The sequence below is a fragment of the Martes martes genome, assembly GCF_963455335.1.
Source record: "Martes martes genome assembly, chromosome: 6".
NCBI lineage: Eukaryota > Metazoa > Chordata > Mammalia > Carnivora > Mustelidae > Martes > Martes martes.
Genome location: NC_137893.1, coordinates 120,361,975 through 120,380,817, shown reverse-complemented (window position 1 = coordinate 120,380,817; position 18,843 = coordinate 120,361,975). Strand labels below are relative to the sequence as shown.

At 55.0% G+C, this 18,843-nt stretch overlaps 4 protein-coding genes across 6 annotated transcripts; 1 reads left to right on the top strand and 3 right to left on the bottom strand.

Annotated features, from left to right (window-relative positions):
- Positions 1–52: 52 nt before the first annotated feature.
- On the bottom strand, positions 53–3,109 carry LY6G6C (lymphocyte antigen 6 family member G6C). The gene is made up of 3 exons (XM_080806611.1): positions 2,936–3,109; positions 1,118–1,228; positions 53–739 (listed from the first exon to the last, which is right to left on the bottom strand). Exons 1-3 carry the CDS (start codon positions 2,985–2,987, stop codon positions 525–527), a joined length of 378 nt encoding a protein of 125 aa, XP_080662737.1. The 5' UTR covers positions 2,988–3,109; the 3' UTR covers positions 53–524.
- Positions 3,110–4,554: 1,445 nt separating this feature from the next.
- MPIG6B (megakaryocyte and platelet inhibitory receptor G6b) lies at positions 4,555–6,308 on the top strand (the record flags this gene model as incomplete). 3 transcript variants are annotated; one of them, XM_080806544.1, is made up of 6 exons in its annotated part: positions 4,555–4,615; positions 4,835–5,182; positions 5,335–5,425; positions 5,776–5,816; positions 5,960–6,039; positions 6,169–6,308. In XM_080806544.1, the coding sequence occupies 6 exons, from the start codon at positions 4,555–4,557 to the stop codon at positions 6,271–6,273; spliced, it is 726 nt and encodes a 241-aa protein (XP_080662670.1). In that variant the 3' UTR covers positions 6,274–6,308. The 3 variants fall into 3 exon arrangements, with proteins under 3 accessions (XP_080662670.1, XP_080662671.1, XP_080662672.1); XM_080806545.1 differs by lacking the exon at positions 5,335–5,425 and having other exon boundaries at positions 5,929–6,039; XM_080806546.1 differs by lacking the exons at positions 5,335–5,425; positions 5,776–5,816.
- A 1,766-nt stretch (positions 6,309–8,074) lies between these two features.
- On the bottom strand, positions 8,075–11,334 carry DDAH2 (DDAH family member 2, ADMA-independent). The gene is made up of 7 exons (XM_080806397.1): positions 11,125–11,334; positions 9,916–10,278; positions 9,704–9,803; positions 9,504–9,577; positions 9,222–9,341; positions 8,574–8,723; positions 8,075–8,401 (listed from the first exon to the last, which is right to left on the bottom strand). The coding sequence occupies exons 2-7, from the start codon at positions 10,210–10,212 to the stop codon at positions 8,285–8,287; spliced, it is 858 nt and encodes a 285-aa protein (XP_080662523.1). The 5' UTR covers positions 10,213–10,278; positions 11,125–11,334; the 3' UTR covers positions 8,075–8,284.
- Positions 11,335–11,644: 310 nt separating this feature from the next.
- On the bottom strand, positions 11,645–17,507 carry CLIC1 (chloride intracellular channel 1). Its single transcript, XM_080807284.1, has 6 exons — positions 17,210–17,507; positions 15,009–15,118; positions 14,696–14,821; positions 14,430–14,536; positions 13,043–13,224; positions 11,645–12,037 (listed from the first exon to the last, which is right to left on the bottom strand). The coding sequence occupies exons 1-6, from the start codon at positions 17,246–17,248 to the stop codon at positions 11,876–11,878; spliced, it is 726 nt and encodes a 241-aa protein (XP_080663410.1). The 5' UTR covers positions 17,249–17,507; the 3' UTR covers positions 11,645–11,875.
- Positions 17,508–18,843: the final 1,336 nt, after the last annotated feature.

Below are 18,843 nucleotides of genomic sequence, written 5' to 3'. Positions count from 1 at the left end.
CAAGAGGGGGCCTCTGACGACAGGTCTTTTGACAAAAAAAAACACACAGTTTATCAGACAGAGACATTTATTACTCAAAATGCAAAGAGGCGAGCATGGGGATGAGGTATGTATGGAGCGGGGGTTTGGGGAATCAACCCCATACAGTGAGGTCATCAGGTCCTTCCTGGGAGCAGGGGACAGGACAGAAGTCCCATTTCAGGCCCAGATCTCCATCCCTCTCCAAGCTGGGCATGATAGAGTGCAGGATGCAAAGTGCGGAGCTCTTCTGGGACCAGTGGAGGATCTGGGATGGTCTGGAGGGATATAGGAAGGGACTCGGGAGAAGGTCAGTGGAGGATGTAAGGTGGAAGGCTGGGTGGGGAGACCGCTGTCTAATTACAGAAATGTGAAGAGCCTGGAGAAATGCTATTCTGAGTGAAGGGAGTTAAGGAGAGACCAGTGTAGGGAGCTGGGGGACAAGGAGACCTAGGGCTAAACTCAGGCTAAGGTTGGTGGGAGGAGGGGCAGCTATGGAGTGAGTCTCAGTGCAGCAGCCAGAGGCCAAGGCCGGCCACAGAGGTGAGGAGGACGAGGGCCAGGGCTGGGGTGGGCCGAGGGGCTGGGCTATTGCAGTTGTCCTTGTTGCAACAGGTGGTGTTATAGGTCAGGCCCAGCTTGTGGTTGGTTTGGTTGAAGGTCTCCCGACAAGGCTCTTCCGGGGTGCCACATCGAAGGTTGGAGAAAACCCACATCTTACCTGAGGGTAGGAGTGGACCGTGGGGTCAGCTAGCACGGGTGCCTGGCGTGCCTGTGTCCCCCTGCCCATGCACCCACCCAGGCTTCCTTCCCCACTCTGCCCCTGCCCCTCCCCTCCTTATCTCTTCTCAGTAAGTCTGACTGTCCTCCTGCACTTCCGTCCCCTACCCCCCCGATCCCAGTCTTGGTCCTCGGACTTCTTGCTGCCCACAATCCATGTAAAGTCATAGAATGGTGACTGGCACTTAAGAATACTTGGCCAAATATTGTCCTTGCTGGGACTGTGTGTCCCACTGCAGTCTGAGCCACATTTGGGCCTTGGCCCTTGCCACAGAGTCTCCCACCAGCCCCCTGTCCCCACTAAAGAGGAGCATGTTACCGAGGTACACATTTGTTGTCAGGCACTGCTGTCCTGGTTCCAGGCGGCAGGACTGCCGGTCCACACAGCCCAGCACGGGGACCTTGTAGCAGGAGTGACAGCGAATGTCAGCTGGGAAGACACAAGTCAGGCTGAGGGGATGGGGTGTCTGACTCACCTGGGGACCAGCCGAGCTGTGGGGTAGGGTGGAGAAGAGCCAGTCAAGTAGGTGTTCTGACCTGTTTGGTTTGGCAGTGACCGAGCAGGTGAGTGAAACAGAAATAGTGGAAGTGGGTGAGGGTGGAGGTGTTGCTCTGTGAATGCCTACACCCTAAATATCGTCCTGCACCCCACCCCATTCGGGGATGAGTCAAGAGGGGCAGAGCTACCAACAAAAACACGGGGCCAGGGATAGATGGAATGTGAGACTACCGTGGGCAAGGAATGGAGGAGGTGAGGGAAAAGATGAAGGAATTCAGAAGATGTCACAGACGGAGACTTGACATGAGAAGAAATACCACAAACAAAAAATCATGGTTCTTGGGGCACCTGGGTGGCTCAGTTGGTTAAAGCCTCTGTCTTTGGCTCAGGTCATAATCCCAGGGTCCTGGGATCGAGCCCCGCATCAGGCTCTCAGCTCTGCAAACAGCCTGTTTCCTCCTCTCTCTCTGCCTGCCTCTCTGCCTACTTGGGATCTCTGTCTGTCAAATAAATAAATAAAATCTTAAAAAAAAATCATGGTTCTTGGGGTGCCTGGGTGGCTCAGTTGGTTAAGCGTCTGCCTTCAGCTCAGGTCACGATCTCAGGGTTCTGGGATCCAGCCCCACAGGCTCTCCACTCAGCAGGGAGCCTGCTTCCCCCTTTCTCTCTGCAGCTCCCCCTGCTTATACTCACCTTGCTCTCTCTCAAATAAATAAATAAAATCTTAAAAAAATAAACAAAATAAAAGTCATGGTTGCAACACTTGCGTCAGTGGCTTGGGACTTGAGGCTGGCAACAAAACCACCTGTGGCCAGATTTAGCGTTTTACTCTCCCCACCTGGGACCACCATGAGGGTGGGAAGAAGAACCAGACCTGAGAGGGATCCTCTCCAGCAGCTCTCAGACAGAAAAGAATAATATCTGAGAAGCAGATTGTCAGGTGCTGTCTGAGCACCATTCCAGGATGGAGAGGGGGTGGATGCAAAAAGTGTCACCCTCCAGGCTCCCACCTCAGCTAATTCTAGGCTTGCGTGAGCAAAGTTTGGTGAAGGAGGGGTTCAGTCCAAGGGTAGAGGAGTCTAGTGACTGCACCTCTGTGAAATAAATCCACTTCACCCTGGGGGTGAGCAGCCCTGGCATCCCCTCCCTAGAACCGGGCTACCTCCCCGGTTCCCCAGGAGGTTCTAGGAGATCACTGGGACCCTCCAGAAAGCTGGTGTCCCTGTGGGTATGCTCTCCAGGGAAGAGCAGGGGTGAACTAGGAAAGGCTATTGCTTGAATGACTGAGAACAGAATCCGGAGGAGGAGGTGGGGAGGGTGGGGTGCGCAAGAAGCCCCAGGCTGGACACCTAGATTTCTGGGAGGACTCTGCTGAGTGCAGGTGATGAGAGGATAAAGCTAAGCTGGGTTTGGTGGTGGAGTGGGGGACAGGGGACCTGGAGCTCTGGCAGGTTAGAAGGGTAGGTCTTGGAGGTGGGGATGAAGGAGACATGGGTCCTTGAGAAATGGAGCAAGGACCCTGTTACAGGAGAGCTGCGCCGGTTGGAGCTAGGGGTGCTTGAGATCCCAAGCAGTGGGCAATGGAGCACAGTAGGTGGGGGAAGGTGTAGAAGTCCCTGGGGGCCGCCCAGTGCTCACCTGAGACCCAGCAGAGCAGAGCAGACAGGATGAGCAGCAGAAAGCCTTTCATGATGAGAGTCCCCAGGGATGGTAGCAAGTGCAGCAGCTGACAGAGTAGAGTTTCAGGGATCCAGCTCTGGGAGTCGAGTGGCCTTTTTGGAATTTATAATCCCAAAGGTCCCTCCCTTCCCTGCCTCTGGTGGCCCCTCCTTCCCCATTTATACCCTGATGACCAGGGGTGGGGAGGGACTAAGCAGAACTGGGTGAGGGAGTAGGGATGGGAGAGGGAGGTACTGGAAGGTAGGCACACTCATGACCAACTCCATTTTGGTTCTTGGTTTCAGGCCAAGACACCCTTCCTGGTTCCCAGCTGACAGCCCTGCCTGCCCAGTCCTCTGAAAAGGCAGCATCAAAGCCCCTGTGACATTACAGCGGCTATGGTGGCAGCACCTACTGGTTCCGGGAAATGGATAATGGGGTGTAGCCTACACTCACTGCCCAATTTGGGTCCCTGGGGGGCATTGGTAGGGGCGTGTGAACAGAAACTGAGGACAGAAGGGGCTAACTTCATCTGGATTCAGCCTTGACATGGTCTTCCCAACCCCTGCTCAGCCGCAGGATGAAGGATGAAAGATTCGTGATGTCACCAAGGGCCCCTGTAATGTCACAACAGCAAGGACCTAGGCTGGGGCTGCCTGCTGAGGTGCTGCCTCAGGCCCTCAGAGGGTTCTCAGAACCTGCCCTGGCTAAACCAGGGCTTGGCCTGGCCTGGGTTGCTCTAGTTCCATGAGGGCCGATGAAGCCCAAGGTGTGGGGCATGTGGCCTGTTCCAAAGTGTCTCCCAGACCAAAACCTGCCAGTTTGGGTGGGGCACCATTGGCCAGGAGGGACAGCGTAGGCACAGAGAGGTGAAGGAGAAGCTAGAATAAGAAGTTGCAGTAATAACAATAATGACGAGCACCCAAGTGCTCCTATGTGTCAACCATTGTTCTAGGCATTGTAGGTGTATTACTTTTTTTTAAATTTCTCAATACTCTAGAAGGTAGGTGCTTTTTTTTTTTTTTTTAAGATTTTATTTATGTATTTGACAGAGACACAGCGTGAGAGGGAACACAAGCAGGGGGAGTGGGAGAGGGAGAAGCAGGCTTCCCACCCAGCGGAGAGCCCAAAGTGGGGCTAGATCCCAGAACCCCGGGATCATGGCCCCAGCCAAAGGCAGATGCTTAACGACTGAGCCACCCAGGCACCCCAGGTAGGTGCTTTTTATCCCTGTTTTACAGATGAATGAACAGGCCCAGAGAAGTTGAACGACTCTCCCACATCACTCAGCTAGTAGATGGCTAAGGCAGGATTTGAACTCAGACAGCCAGGATGCTCCTGGCCACTGCTACCCCGCGGGAGTTAAAGTATAGGAAAGTGCTATCGTAACCAGCAGAGCACCACTTTCAACTGAGTATTGTCTGAGGGCTGAAAGCGAGCCAGCGAGGACTCCCAGAGGGATCCCGGCGGCTGGTAGCCCCGCCCCGCTCTTATCGGAGCCCCCAACCCGTGCCCCCCTCAACCCCCCTTCCCGAGTTTCCCTCCGGTCTTCTCCGCTGATACACTTGTCTCCTATCCCCACCACATACATCCCAGCCATGGCTCTGGTTCTGCAGCTGCTGCCGCTACTGCTGTCAAGGGCCCAGGGAGATCCCGGGGGTAAGCCATCTTCCCCCAGGAAAGCTGGAGTGGGCGCGAGGAAAGACTGAGGGGCGGCGGCGGCGGGCGATGGGGAGGGGAGGGTTGATGTGTGGGGGATGATCCAGACTGGCGGGAGCGCAGAAGAGAGGGAAGAGAGAGGAGACGGGAATGGGGTTCGGGAGTGGGGTTAGTCTAGCCCTGTGGACTTGCCCTAACCCCTGTCCCCTCCAACCCCAGCTTCACTGGACGGCCGTCCCGGAGACCGGGTGAATTTCTCCTGCGTAGGGGTCTCGCATCCCATCCGCTGGGCCTGGGCACCTAGCTTCCCTGCCTGCAGGGGCCTGTCCAAAGGACGCCGCCCAATCCTGTGGGCCTCCTCGAGCGGGACCCCTACTGTGTCTCCAGTCCAGCCCTTTGCTGGTCGCCTACGTGCCCTGGACCCCAGTATCCGGCGGCTGGAGCTGCTCCTGAGCGCGGGGGACTCAGGCACCTTTTTCTGCAGGGGCCGCCACGAGGAAGAAAGCCGTACAGTGCTTCACGTGCTAGGGGACGGGGCTGATTGCAGGGCACCGGGGTCTACCCACGGTAGGTCCAGGCCTTTGCGCATGGGACTTCACTCACACACCCTTGAGAGGGAGAGGGGCCTTAGCGGGAAGTTTCCTGGACGGGAGATCTAGTTCTCTGTCCTCGCACCCCTGACCTCAGCATCCGTCACCACCCAGTCCTCTGCTCCCCAGGGTCGGTGAATCCCCAGCTCCTGATCCCCCTGCTGGGCGCTGGGCTGGTGCTGGTAGTCGGGGCGTTGGGCGTGGTCTGGTGGTGGCGCAGGTGAGCACAATGGGCGTGGCCTGGTTAAATGGGTCGGGACCGGAGACGGGAGGGGTAGGACCAGAACCTTCGCAGACAGAAGCTAGACCTAGAGCTCCGGCGTGTGGTTTAGCGAGGAAGGGAGCGGGGGAGGTCACCCCTTGGGCCGAGGCCACAGGCTGGTAGGCGGAGCCCTGGCTAGGGAGGCGAAGCTAGAGCCGGAGCAGGATCAGAGCGTGGGCGGAACTATCCGTGGGGGTGGAGCCTAAATTGTTTCGCGGGTCTGAGCCTTTGAGTTGCTGGGTTGCTGTCGGCCCCGAGGAAGACAAGATAAAACTGGTGGCTCTCAAAGACTTATACATCCGTTACAGACGATCACCCCCGCACCCGCCTCGACCACTCCCCAGATTTGGTGAGACTAACCACCCCATTTTTCTACTGCTCCCACACTTTCCGCCTCTCAATTCCTGAGTCTGAGCCCTTGCTGGAAGCAGAATGTTGGTCCCTTTCTCTCAATTCTTCAGCTCTGTTCACCACCCCCCCCCCCTCATATAGATCCACTCGCGAAAGTCGAGCTCCAGAGGCCAGTAGAGGAGGAGGAGCCTAAGACTGCAGGGGACCTGGACCAGGAGGCGGTAAGGGCCTGGCGACTGGAAGGGGGTTGGACCAAATCCCTAAGAAGAGTGGACTGAGAAAGAGAGAGGCCTGAATTCCCCAGTGAGTCAGACTTCTGAGACTCTCCTGCCTTCCTCCCCACCTTTCAGAGCCTGCTCTATGCAGACCTGGATCATCTGGCCCTCAGAAGGCCCCTCCGGTTGTCCCCCATGGTCCCAGCTGATGCCTCGACCATCTATGCGGTTGTAGTTTGAAGGGAAGCCCTTATTCCAAACCTCACAAGGTTCCCAGCTCTCCACAGCTCCCCTCTCCTTGGCCCCTCACGTGGCAATGGATGCACCACGGGATAGAAATGAGCACTAGTATGGGAGTCAGGAGCCCTGGGTTCTCTGCTCTGCCACTGAAGTTGCTCCTTCAACCCTATCTCTCCTGTAACTTTCTCCTCTTCTTCATCACTGGTGCCCTCTCTAAACCTGATCAAGCCCTGTCTCCCTATCTTAAGACATCAACAAGTCCTAGATAGTTGTCCTGTCTCTTCCCTCCCCTGCACAGTCCAGCTCTTTGAACCAGGGGCCTACACTTTGTCTTCCCCTTGACTCCACTCACACTGCTCATCATCTCTCCATGAGGTTGCCAGTGATGTCCTAATGGCCACGCCCAGTAAAGTTTTTAGTTGGTCTTTGGTTACTTCCTTCTTTAATGCTGGCATCTTCCTTTTGGACTCCTCTGCCCTCCTCCCTATTCCCACAGTATTCCCCACCATTCTAGGTTCGTCCCTTTATCTGACTTCCCTCTCTTCTGGGAATCTGGCATCCACAGCCAGTCCTCAAGCCTCACCTCTGCAAACAACATTCGGAACTCTCTCCAGCTCAGATCTCGAGTAATGAGATTTCCCATCTATCCCTGGGACAGCCCTGCCTGGTCAGCCGTAGACATTCTACACACAGCATATCCCAAACTCAACTCACTGTCACTCACTCAATCCTCCTCTGTAGTCTCTCTTGATCAACCAGTTGCCTAAGCCAGAAACTGGGAGTCATGCAGACCTTGTTCTGCTCACTCCCACACAACGAACCAAGTCCTGTCTTTCTATTTTAATGTCACTGTGAAATCCATACCCTTCTTCACGCCTAGGGCTGCCACCTGAATATACTCTCCTCATTTCCTCCCTGGGTGACTCATAGCCCCACCTCATCCTCTTGCCCCTGCCCTCCTCCCTGAAGCCAGAGGGGTCCTCCCCAAATGCAAACCTCCTCCTCACAACCTGTATTCCAGAGTTGCAGGATGTCTTTCCAGGACCTTTTCTTGGACCCATGGGTCTTGGCTTTGGGTACAAGGTGCTGGCAGCACTCTGCCTACCTTCCAGACTTGTCTCTGGCACTCCACATGTGCACAGCATGCCAGCCTGGGAGAGATTCTCCTCCAAATACGCTTTTGTGCCAGGCAAGTCCTTCTTTCTGGATCACCCTTTTTTCCTTCTCCCCACTACCTTCCTGCCTAATAATTCTTCATCCCCAAGACTCAGCTGAAATGTAGCCATTTCTGGGAAGCCATTCCTGACCCTCTTTGCCTACCCCTGCATACATTTTGATTTTGATGCTGTAGGCACTCTCCTTATTTATCTCTTAGCAACCACACCCTGTAAATTGTTCCATCACAACCTGTATTTCAGTGTCAATGTACTGTGAGTTCCCTGCTCTCAGGAGACTGACTCTTTTTATATTACAGCTAAGTCTCAGTAAATGAGTGAATGAAAATGAATGTCCCTGGAAGCGTTACTTCTTCCTTTCTATCAACTAGGGGTGGGTTGGTAATCTACCAGTCTCTGAATCATCTGACATTTAGATAATGAGTGATCCACCCTACTCTTTCTTCCCTACGTCACATATGCTCCCCACAACAGAAATTCTATCCTGTCCATCTTGCACCCAAACACCTATGAGAGGGCTGAGCAATGACTCAGTAAGTGCCTAATGAGGGTTTGATGAATGAAAGACTAACCTCAACCTCAGATTTCAGCCCTGCCCCTATCCCAGTTAAGACACCAGCCACAGCCCAGTCTAAAAGGTCAGTTGTTTTATTAGTTCTGAGGAAGAGGACTCACCCAGTGGACTCTATCATTTTTCCCACACTAAGCCTCCCCCCCCATCTTGGGGCCCTCTCCCCACTACTATACCTATTCACCATCCTCTATCTAAGCCTCCTTCCACTTCTACTCCCTATGCTGCCCAAACACTGGCCAGCCAGAACCCTAAGGCCAGGAGCTCAGCTGTGGGGACGCGTGCTGAGCACCAGGCAGAGGGAGCTGAGCCCGGCGCCTGCCTTCTCCAGTTCTGAGCAGGACACAGGTACCAGGGTGACATCAGAGAGCTTCTGCAATGCCTGCAGGAAGGACACGAAATGGGAGAGGGGAGTAAGACTCTGAGGCCACAGCCAGGCCCTTCTTGGAGCCGGCCATGCTTCTAGAGAAGGTACCCCTTCTTTGTTCCACTAGGAAGGCTTGAGACTCCTTCCTCTGGTTGTTGTTAGTAGTGGAGCTCTTGCCTCCTCTCACCTCCTGGCTATTGGGCAGGTCCCCGCCTCCACGGTGCAGGAGAAAAGGAGGCACACCAGGCAGCCCAGGTCGCAAAAAGAGACAGTCAGCAGCTGCATCATCTGGGAGAGTCAGGGACGCATAGGGGTGGTCTGTCAACACTGCCATCGCCTGAGGAACGGAAAAAGAGGAAGTGGTCAAGTCTCAGAGCCTCCCCACAACTGAGTCTGGTGGCCCTACCACCACTAAGGGCTGGGAACACAGTTACATTTGTTGCATGATAATGATAGCAAGCACTTGCCCTTAGTATGTGTCAGGCACTGTTCTAAGCATTTTAGTGACTTCTGTTAAGTCCCACCTCAGACCCACATGCAGTTCTTACTACCTGCAGCCCTCTTCTCCCCTTCTCCAGCCCCCACCAGTCCATGTCATCCATCCTTCCTCATAGCTTAGATGCCACCTTTGAGAAGTTTCTTGAAACTCGGGAAGACGATGTTAATCGACTGTGTTCCCTGTCCTGCCATAGTAACTTCTTGCTTTCTGACGTGTTTTCATACCAGATGGACAGCTCCATGAGGGCAGGGGTTGGAATTAAGTCTCTGAACCTCCCCGCTTTCACCCTTACCGGCCAAAAGCCACGCCCACTTTTGTTGGCGCCACCCTCCTCACCCTGACAGCCTTTTGGGCAGCCTCGCTGCTACCAGCCACTACAGTGCGGGGTCCCCCCATGCCGCAAAGGCCGCGCAGGTGGGAGGAGCTCGAGACCGGCACTGTGGAGACAGCGAAGTCCTAGGGGCAACAAAAGAAATTATTCAGGGACGCGGGAGGGATGGGGGATTCCCTCAAACACAGGTTGCTCTGGGCTCCTTTCTACTCTGCGCCCCCTCCGTGCGCCCCTCCCACCCCATCTGCTCCCCGCTTCCCCAGCAAGAAGCTGGTCCCGCTCCTCACTCGGAACGTGTCTGCCACGATCTCAGCTCCTCGGTGATTGGTCCACTTGGAGAGGCCTACGAAAAACTCCCGGCCTGAGCCCAGGGAGGCCGCGGAGGTTTGAGAGCCAGAGTGAGTTGGAAACAAGGCCCAACATGGCCCAGTCTCCCCAGCTCTGCTTCCCAATGCAAAGCCCAGGGATGCAGGCACCTCAGCCTCACCCGTAAAGAGAACATCAGTGCCATCCAGCGTCGCGTTCTCATCCCCCATCTCCACAATCCGGAGCCCAAGGTCCTGAAGGGCTTTGCGGACTCCATCGACCTTAGGGCAGGAAAGGGCGCGGGGCAGAGACATTCCCAACCATAACTCTTAAAGCCTCTCACGTCCAGCTCCTCCTTTCCCCTTACCCCCCAAACCGCGCCCCGGCGCTCACCTCCGGCCTGCGGGAGGGGCTCCAGGGACGCGTAATTAGGGCCGTGTCCCCTTGGATCACGGCGGTGTCACCGAGGAGCGGTCCCAGCGGCAGCGACTCTTCAGGAGGCAGTTCTAGCAGCTGCAGCCCCAACCGCTGCCTCAGTTTACCCCCCAGTACCCCGTGCTCCCTCTGAGCTTTAGCCAGATCCAGAGCCGGGAGGCCAGCCCCCGCACCCTCCCCCGAAGCCAGGCTCTCCGGAACCCCCCGGATCAGGGCATGGGAGCAGCGGCCCAGCCCCTCCCCTGGCGTCCCCATCCCATTCACACAGTCTCCCCCTCCGGCCGCGCTGATTTCTTAGTTTTCTCTTTTTACTTCACCTGTCTGGGATAAGAGACAGAAAAGGGGAGTGGGGTTGGCAGAGAAAGAGACATGCACAGAAGGGCGTAGGGGGGTGGTTAAGAGCGCCCGGGTCTGTCTTCTGCCATCTCCGGGCGCCCCTCCCACTTCGCCCCACCCCCTCCAGACCTTCCTCTCCTGCCGACCCCATTCCACCCCGCACCCTTCTGGGTCTGGTCTGCTTCTTTGGAAGGAGTCCGAGGAACAAGACCCGGACCCCTAATTTTCACAACACCTGTTGCCCCAGTTCGGGGGCTTTGCGAGGTCCCTGCTAGGCGCCCCTCTTGGCAGCCGCTAGGATGCGCTCACTCCCCAAAAATGCAACGGTCCCGCCCCCTTAACCCTCAGCTGCTCGCTGCCATAGGGACCCGAAGTGCGGCGAGGGACCCAAAGGGGTTATGGGACAGGAGGAGGCAGCTGGGGAGAGTCAAGGCCTGGAAGATGGAAGTCCTGAATGCCCAAACGAGAAAAGGGAAGAGGGGTAACGAGGGAGAAATTAGAATCTAAGGAGTTAAATATCCTCCCTCCACCCGGGCCGGTCCCGCTGCCCCTAGCGCGACCCAGTATAAACCAGACCGAGTCCCCGAGGACTGGGAGAGGTCTAAAACGAAATCCAAGGGGCGGGGAAACCGGGGGCGTGGTCCCAGGGAGCTGCTGCCACTCCCGGCTCCAGGACCCCGTCTCCCGGTCCATCTTCCCCAAAGTCTACCCCGCTCAGCTCCGCACCCAAATTTCGGCCGCTTGCACTCTGTCCGTTGCAGGCACGGGCCCGGCATCCTCAAGCTCCGGCCCGCGCACGGTCCAGAGGACATCTCCAACCCCTAGACTTACCTCCAGTGGCCACCCCGACTCCTGCGTTCTGTGATCTTGGCTGGGGCCCCACCCCCCTGAGGACAGAGTTGGAGAAGGGAGTCCTAGTCTTCAAGCCTCGGGGACTGGCGCTCTTGGCTTTTGAGGGGTCCCCGGGTAGGCGAGCTCAAGAACTACGGTGGGGCGGGGGCGCGACGGTCTGGCTGCTCCGGGGCATTGTCTAAGCGGGACGGGGCGGGGCTCCTAGAGACCACGCCCATTCCGCCCTGCTACGCCGCGCCTACTCCAGGGGGGACTTCGCTCCCCTCCTCAGAACTTGGCCCCGCCCCGTGAGTGCTGCCCAGGCCCACCCAGATCTGGCTGGCCCCGGCGGCTGGGCTGCAAACGCGACATGGACCACAAGACAGCGTTACGGTGGACCGGCACGAGGAATGGAAGCCTGACCACCAATACCCCTCTTCTAAATTCTTCGCTTCTGCCCTGAGCTCAAGGTCACTGACCCACCTCTCATTCCCGTGTTAGCCACACACAAGTCCCCTTTGTGTAAAACGACACTGTATTTTCATTCTGTATTTTATTACTGAAATACATTGTCCTACCCGCACCACCCCACAATAAAAATCTTACCTAGATTCCCCATCTTTCCCGTCAGCCCCCCAGCCAGCCCTGCACAAGTGCTCCAGGATTCTCTGCCCACTGGCCGTTTTGGAGTGTGTCCCTTGGATAGCCACGTGGAAACCAGCTGCTGCCTTTGTGGAGCCTCAGGAAGCACTTATTTAAGGGCCTTGGCCACTTGCTCGTAAGCCAGCTCGATTTCCTCATCATCTGGACAGGTGGAGGCAAACTCTTCCCGAGCATAGGCATTGCGCAGGTACCGATGGACTCCGCGGAACACCTCTGGGATGGAGAATCCCCTGTACTTCTTACATACCACCTGGGGGTGGGGAGACAAGAGGGATCAATGGGATCAACATGTCAGTCTCAGGGGAGCAGCCCTGGCGGCTAGACTCTTGGGTCTTTCCCTTCTCCCAAGACTTCTAGGATGAAATCTAGCCTTTCTGACCAGGCATTCAAGAACCCCCACTATCTGGCTTCTCTTCCTGTGATTCTTCTCTCCTATATGAATCATCCAATTGGCTTTCTTAACTCCTCACGATCTTCTGTCTTCACCCTTCCTCTCCACTCACTGAAATCCTGGCCATTTTTAACCAGCTCCTTTTCAGACCACGCCGTTCCATGGTGCCATTGCTCTCTTCTTGATTTTACTGAGATGTAATTCACACATCAGAAAATTCTCCACTTGAAGATCCACAGTGGCTTTTGTCCCTATTTTTCATTTGGCTTTTAATCATGTTTTGTTACTTACGTTCATGGCTAGATTTCAAATCCTTTGAGGGCAAGGACCAATCGTCAGTCATCCATCTTTGTGTCTTTCAGTGCTTAGTACACAGATGTTCAATACAGAGGTCTGTGGCAGACTGACATTAGGCCCATGTTTCACAAACTAAACCATAGCTTTGAGGCTGAGTCAAAAACATGGGAACCAGCAGTTTTCATCTTTCATCACAAGACAAAGTGGAGACCAATGCTATAAAAAGAGTTAAAGCTCTGATTTTAGGAAAAGCCTGCTTTGTGTGATGTGGGGATTTGGCAGTGATAGAGACAGGAAGAGCACTCCTGACAACAACATTGGGATATGTTACTCCCGGCCAGTCTGCACCCACAGCCTGTATCACCGAATGTAATTCTCTAAAGCAACAGCTTTGCAGCGATGACTGGTGAGAAGAAGCAATGGGGTGTGTCTGCTATTGGTGGCAATCCATGGAAACCATCCTAAGAAAGAAACCACCTTTGGAGTCGTTGTCATAGGGAACCTGTGTGGGAGCTTCTTAAAGAGCCATCCCAGTGGCCACCCTCTGCTCATACAATGACCACCCACCTGTACTATGTGGAGCTTTGGCAACAGGTTGCAGTCAGCGAGAGTGAGCTCATTGCCATCCAGAAACTTCCTCTGAGAGATGCCCTCGTCCTCAGCACTGGTCTCATCCACTTCTTCTGGGAGGGGGGATGTCAAGTAATTGTCTAAAACTTTCAGGGCTTTCAGGAGCCCCTTCTCCAGATCTGTGCAAGAAAGGGGAATTGGTAAGAACATTAGGAGAGCAACAAAGTCCAGGAGGGCCTGGGGAGTGGGGCCAGTCCAAATAATAGTATCTGACATGAATGTAGTTCGTTTTCCATGTGTTATTTTAAGCACTTTACATACAAAAAACGCTTAATTCTCACATCAACCCATGAAACAGGCATTGTTAGCCTAATTTTATGGATCTGGAAAAGGATTTACAGAGAAATTAAATGAACTGCCCAAATTCACCCAGCTAGTAGGGTTTAATCTAGCTAGGGAAGGTGTAGGTTGTCTGGATCTAGAGTTGTCGTTGTTGCTGTTGTTTTTAAGATTTTATTTGACAGAGAGAAAGCACGCGTGCAGGCCCGGGGGGGGGGGGGGGGAGAGGGAGAGGGAGAGGGAGAGGGAGGAGCAGACTCCCTGCTCAGCAGGGAGCCACATCGGATGTGGCGGATCCCAGGACTCTGGGATCAAGACCTGAGCCGAAGGCAGACCCTTAACGGACTTAGCCATCCACGTGCCCCGAGTCACCATTTTTTTTTTTTTAAAGATTTTATTTATTTATTTGACGGACAGAGATCACAAGTAGGCAGAGAAGCAGGCAGAGAGAGAGGCGGAAGCAGCCTCCCTGCTGAGCAGAGAGCCCCAATGCAGGGCTTGATCCCAGGACCCTGGTATCATGACCCGAGCTGAAGGCAGAGGCTTTAACCTACTGAGCCACCCAGGCGCCCCCGCCTTTTTTTTTTTTTAAGATTTTATTTATTTATTTGAGAAAGAGAGCATGAGCTGGAGGGAAAAGGAGAAGCAGGCTCCCCGCCGAGCAGGGATCCCTGGACCCCAAGACAGCGACCTGAGTTAAAGGCAGACACCCAACCAACTGAGCCTCCCAGGCGCCCGGAGAGTCACTGTTTTTAAGCACAATCCTCTTCTGCCACGAAACAGGCCAGCAGCCAACCCAACTAACACAGGGGTGCACGAGAGGCTAGTGACAAACGAAGAGAAACTTAAAGTCACAGGCAATGAAAATGCAAGGAAATATGGAGTTTAAACAAAAATAAGGGGGCTGGGGTGGGAGGTAGTGAGGGTTTGCCAATATCTGCTCCATCTCCCCAATATCGGAACTTCCAGGTGCCCCTAATGCCTCCCAATCCCTGGATCTTCTCCATTCCTCCTAGGACCCTGGCCTCCAACCCTTGAGACTCACTATCATTGAGTGCTGGGTTTGAATTCTTGATGTAAGCAGAGAATTTGGCAAATATGTCCAGCCCCGCCGTGTTGGACTCAGGGTTCAGAGCTGCCAGCTTGGGGTACCTGAAAGCCAGTAGGAGAAACAGGAGAAGCTATCTTCCAGGGAGGAGCCTCAGCTCCCCTGCTCCAGCCCACCACCATTTTGGTTTTCCATTTCTTCCACCTCCCTCTCCCCTAGAATCTCCCAGCTACCCAACCCTTCCTTTCCAAGTGCCCTTGTACCTGGGAGGGCACAGCACCGCCTCTAGAAACTCTTCAATCTTGTTGGTGTCTGTGTGCACTTCCGTGCCATACAGCAAGAATGGGAGCTGCCCTCCTGGACACAGCTTCTGCACTGTCTCCGTCCTCCTGGAGAACAGGCCAGGCATCAGGACGGGAAAATGGGGTCAGGGAGAATCAGAAAGGGGAGATGAAGCATGTGGGAAGAAAAAGGAGCTCTGGGGGGAGGGCAGGGGGGAAAAGGTGCAGGATGAAAGGACTAGGATGGGTGAGCGCACACACAAACGGGGTGTTAGAGGAACAGAAATTGGCCCACCTCTTGGTGTCAACAGTGGTGACGTTGAAGGTGACTCCCTTGAGCCAGAGCACCATGAACAGTCTCTGGGAGAAGGGGCAGTTCCCAATCTTGGCCCCATCACTGCCAGCCTGAAAAGTAACCCCCACCCCAAGGTTAGGCCTGGTATACCCCACCTACCCCAGGCCATTCTCTGCCCACCCCTCCTCCCAGATCACACCGTTTTCTGCCTAATCATGACACACAGTCTCAGGGCTCACAGCTCTCCCCAGACATGGGCTCTCCACTCTGGAGGCGGAGTAAACCTAAGGGCAGATTAGCGGGAAAGTTTTCTGCAAAGGTCAGCTTCTGGTTCCCCCCAGAGTTCAGGACAGCTGGGAGGTAGGCAGAGGGATTGGGTTTGGGAGAACTCGGGAGGACCTGGACCCTAGAGAGGGAAGACAAACAGTAATGCAGTGTTACCTGCTATCCTAAGCACTTTACATACAAAAGCGTATTTAACTCTCCCATATCCCTAGAGAGGGACTTTGGTGAGGCCAGGGTTGTAGGCTAGAGGCCTGGATTCCTGGATTCCTGGATTCCTGAAGGGAGTAGAGCCTGAGAATGGGCAAGGTACCATGGGGTTTGGAAGCCAGAGTTCTGGTTCTCTATACCTCCACCCTCTTTCTGGCAGCTGGGTGGGGAGTCAAGGGGCCCAGGGCCTCTAAAGATGTAGAGGGCTTTGCAGAGGGGGGCTGCCCTCTAATTGGCAAGTGGTGACCTCATCCCCCAAGGGACCTCCCCCTGGGCTGAGAGTGATTCATCTCACACTGTCTCTGCCTCAGCGGCTTCCTTCCTGGCAAGGAGTGGGGGCAGGGACCTGTGAGGCTGAGGCCTGGGCAGCGGAGGGCCACCTTCCTCTTCCCCATACACTACTTGCGGGGTCTCCCAACACATGGCCCTGGCTCCAGATGACTCTCCTCACACTGGACCCAAGGCCAGACTCTGTAGGGCAGCCTCACCCACGAATAAAAATAGCCCTTGAGGCGAGTGTGAGTGAGGTGGGGACCACACCTAAGGGGGGCGGACCCAGGCACGGCTGGGCACAGGGAGAAGGAATGACCTCCCCAGAAGCCCCAAGCAGCAAGGAGGGGAAAAGCAGCCGGAACGCACAAAGAAGGACGAACAAAGGGGGGAAGTGGAGAGAAAGGCGGCAGGAAAGTGAAGGGTGGGGAAAATGTGCAAACAAGGAGGCACAGACGGAGAAGGAGGTGCAGAGATGAGGTCGGGGATTGGGTAAGAATGCCCCTGCAGTGGGGAGGGGAGAAGAGCAGAGAGAGTGAAGTCCGCTAGTCCGCTGTCTGCGCTTTCATCTCCAAAGGCCAAAGGATCACCGTTCCTCATCCACACCCAGTGAGAGAGGACAGAGCTGGGCGACTCTTTCTCCTGTTTCTAAAACCCCCAAACCGTAAACACCCTAACCCAGATCTCTTCCTCCTTCTGATCCCTCTCCCCACCTATCCCCCTGGGAGCCCCAGCTAAACTCCCATATGGTCACCTCCCTTTTTCTCGCTTCTCCAAGTCCCGCTTCTCCAAGTCCCGGGGACCCTTCCGGGCCCACCCTCTCTCCGGTCGCACTGCTAGAACCCCACTCCCATTCTCCATCTCCTTCCACCCCACCAGTCCTCCGCCAGGGATCTCCTTCCAGCCTTCCCCGCCACACCCTCTTCCTTGAAACCTGCCCTGCCACAGACTCTCTCTCTCTCTCTCTCTCTCTCTCGAACACTTCTCCAAGTCTCTCCCAAGACACCTCTCACTCTGGTCTTCTCTTCTGACCACATGTCCTGATGTTTCCCTCTGACCCTCCCAAACCCTGTTGAGTCCCACTGCCCCCTTCTCTCCCCGTCTTTCCATCAGCTTGCCCCCCCCCCCAACCACCGTGAATAGTCTCAACTCCTGGGACCTCTTATCTACCTTCTGGCCCTTTAAGCTGCTGAAACTTGCACTTCTACAAACTTTTCAGGGTCGAGCACAGAATTCTCATTACCTGCACTCACAACAACCGTCTTCCCCTCCCCAGGCGAGGCCACCCCCAACAACGCGCGCACACTAAAGACTGCACGTGGGGTTGGGTGGGGGTCAAGGAGGGAAGCGACTGGGGAGTCAAGACTGGAGCTGGGTCAAGGTGAGAGTTGCCTTCCAGGAATGGGGAGGCCGGCCTAGGAGCGAGAAGGTGTTCCTACCTTCACGAACAATTCAACCTGGGGTTGTTCTTCAGCCATGGTTGCGACGGGGACCAGGAAGCGGCCGGCGCTGGGGGAACTGGGAGGGGCCCGAGCCGGGGAAGGCGGGTCTCACAGGCAGGGATTCTCTCCCCCAGACCTAGGGCTGTCCCTTCAGCGCCACACAAGCCCGAAGAGACCCGCTCACGCAAGACCCGGCTTCCCCACCAGCCCAGCGTACCCCACACCCCGCCCCTCCAGCTCTGTCCCCTCCCGGGCTAGATCAGGGAGCCGCTGACTCACCGACCGGCCCCGCCCTGAACCTGGGGAGGGGACAGGAGGGGGGCGGGACTCGACGATCTAGGCAGTGGGTCCGGAGTGGGGAACCTCAGGTCTCCTAGAGGATAAAGGATGGGGGTGTTAAGGAGAGGGAATCCTGGGAACCTCCGTGTTTCTCCACCCGTCTCCTTGAACACAGTTTTTTTTTTTTCTGCCTCAGTTTCCCTGCTGCATTAATCAGAGGACACTCCCACTCCACCCTCACACAAGAAACGACCCCAACAGCTTGGTCAAGCCCATGAGGTCCCAGTGGGGAACTTTAGAATGTGAAGGTGGTCGTTTATTCCTTTTCTCACATTCCTTCCAGACTCCAGCGGGACCGACTCGGAAGTAGACACTGAGATTGGGGGAAGAGAGTGGTGAAAGGTAGAGGAGGTGATGGGAGGGGAGACATCCAAGCCTCCTGCTAGGGAAACAAGAAGCTGAGCCAAAGGGCCTCATATCTGGGGGAGGTCAGCTCCTCCTCAGTAGCCTAGTCAGCTTAAATGCTTCCACTTCTGCCCCCATTGTGGGGCCCCTTCCTGTGCCCCTTGTCCTTTTCTCACTGATACGTTGAAGATGAGAGAATGGGGGCGGGTGGAGAGTGGGGTTATTACGGCCCTAGAATAGAGTTGCACTGATCCTGGAGGGGATGGTAGCTGGTCTTAAGCAAAGATCAGAAGGCATAATGTAAGTGGAGTCCTTGGGGACACAAATAAGTAGGGAGGTAGAAGAAGAGTAACTTGATATTTGGAGGTTCTGTCAAATTCTTTATGAGCTGCTGAAAAATGGCTTAAAAATATGTCCTCCAAACTGGACACATTCCGGCCTCCATATCTTGAATCTCTCTCCTACCCTACCATACCTTCTCTTTCTTTCTCACCACCTGCTGTCTAACAGACCTACAGTTACAGAAAAACACAGTGGAAGTGTAAGGACATAGAGGAGCAAAACAGGACTTGACACTGAAAGAAAAGGAGACTTCGAGGAGGACTGGGGTGGAGTGAGAGTTGTGCTGCTGGAAACCAGCAGTTAGTGGTTTCCTCTCCTGCTTCCTCTTCTGTGGGTTTTCGCCTCCCTGGGGGAAGGCCTATCTCTCTCCTCCCCAGTGAGAAGATATATTCAGTGTTTGCTCCCTTGAATTGTAAGATCCTGTAAGGTTGTAGGATGATTTCATGAGCGTGTGTGTTGGGGGGGAGGGTCTCCTCCATGGGTGATCCTCAGGTTCTGCACACAAATCCCTTCCACATGAGGAAAGGAGGTCAAAACACCCCTACTCAGGACCCTCTTCTGTTCCAGCCAATCAATGTCTATCAGAGAATCTGCCCCACAAAGAT

Excerpts from the sequence above, each read along its gene's own strand:
- LY6G6C (XM_080806611.1), bottom strand. The coding sequence starts at position 2,987 with ATGAAAGGCTTTCTGCTGCTCATCCTGTCTGCTCTGCTCTGCTGGGTC. Across the intron at positions 1,229-2,935 it reads TCTGCTCTGCTGGGTCTCAG|CTGACATTCGCTGTCACTCC; the intron begins GTGAGCACTGGG and ends GTGTCTTCCCAG. Across the intron at positions 740-1,117 it reads GACAACAAATGTGTACCTCG|GTAAGATGTGGGTTTTCTCC; the intron begins GTAACATGCTCC and ends TCCTACCCTCAG.
- DDAH2 (XM_080806397.1), bottom strand. The coding sequence starts at position 10,212 with ATGGGGACGCCAGGGGAGGGGCTGGGCCGCTGCTCCCATGCCCTGATC. Across the intron at positions 9,578-9,703 it reads CACTGATGTTCTCTTTACGG|GCCGGGAGTTTTTCGTAGGC; the intron begins GTGAGGCTGAGG and ends CCCTGGGCTCAG. Across the intron at positions 8,402-8,573 it reads ACCTGCCCAATAGCCAGGAG|GCATTGCAGAAGCTCTCTGA; the intron begins GTGAGAGGAGGC and ends TCCTTCCTGCAG.
- CLIC1 (XM_080807284.1), bottom strand. The coding sequence starts at position 17,248 with ATGGCTGAAGAACAACCCCAGGTTGAATTGTTCGTGAAG. Across the intron at positions 14,822-15,008 it reads ACCACTGTTGACACCAAGAG|GAGGACGGAGACAGTGCAGA; the intron begins GTGGGCCAATTT and ends CCTGTTCTCCAG. Across the intron at positions 12,038-13,042 it reads CAAAGCTCCACATAGTACAG|GTGGTATGTAAGAAGTACAG; the intron begins GTGGGTGGTCAT and ends CCCCACCCCCAG.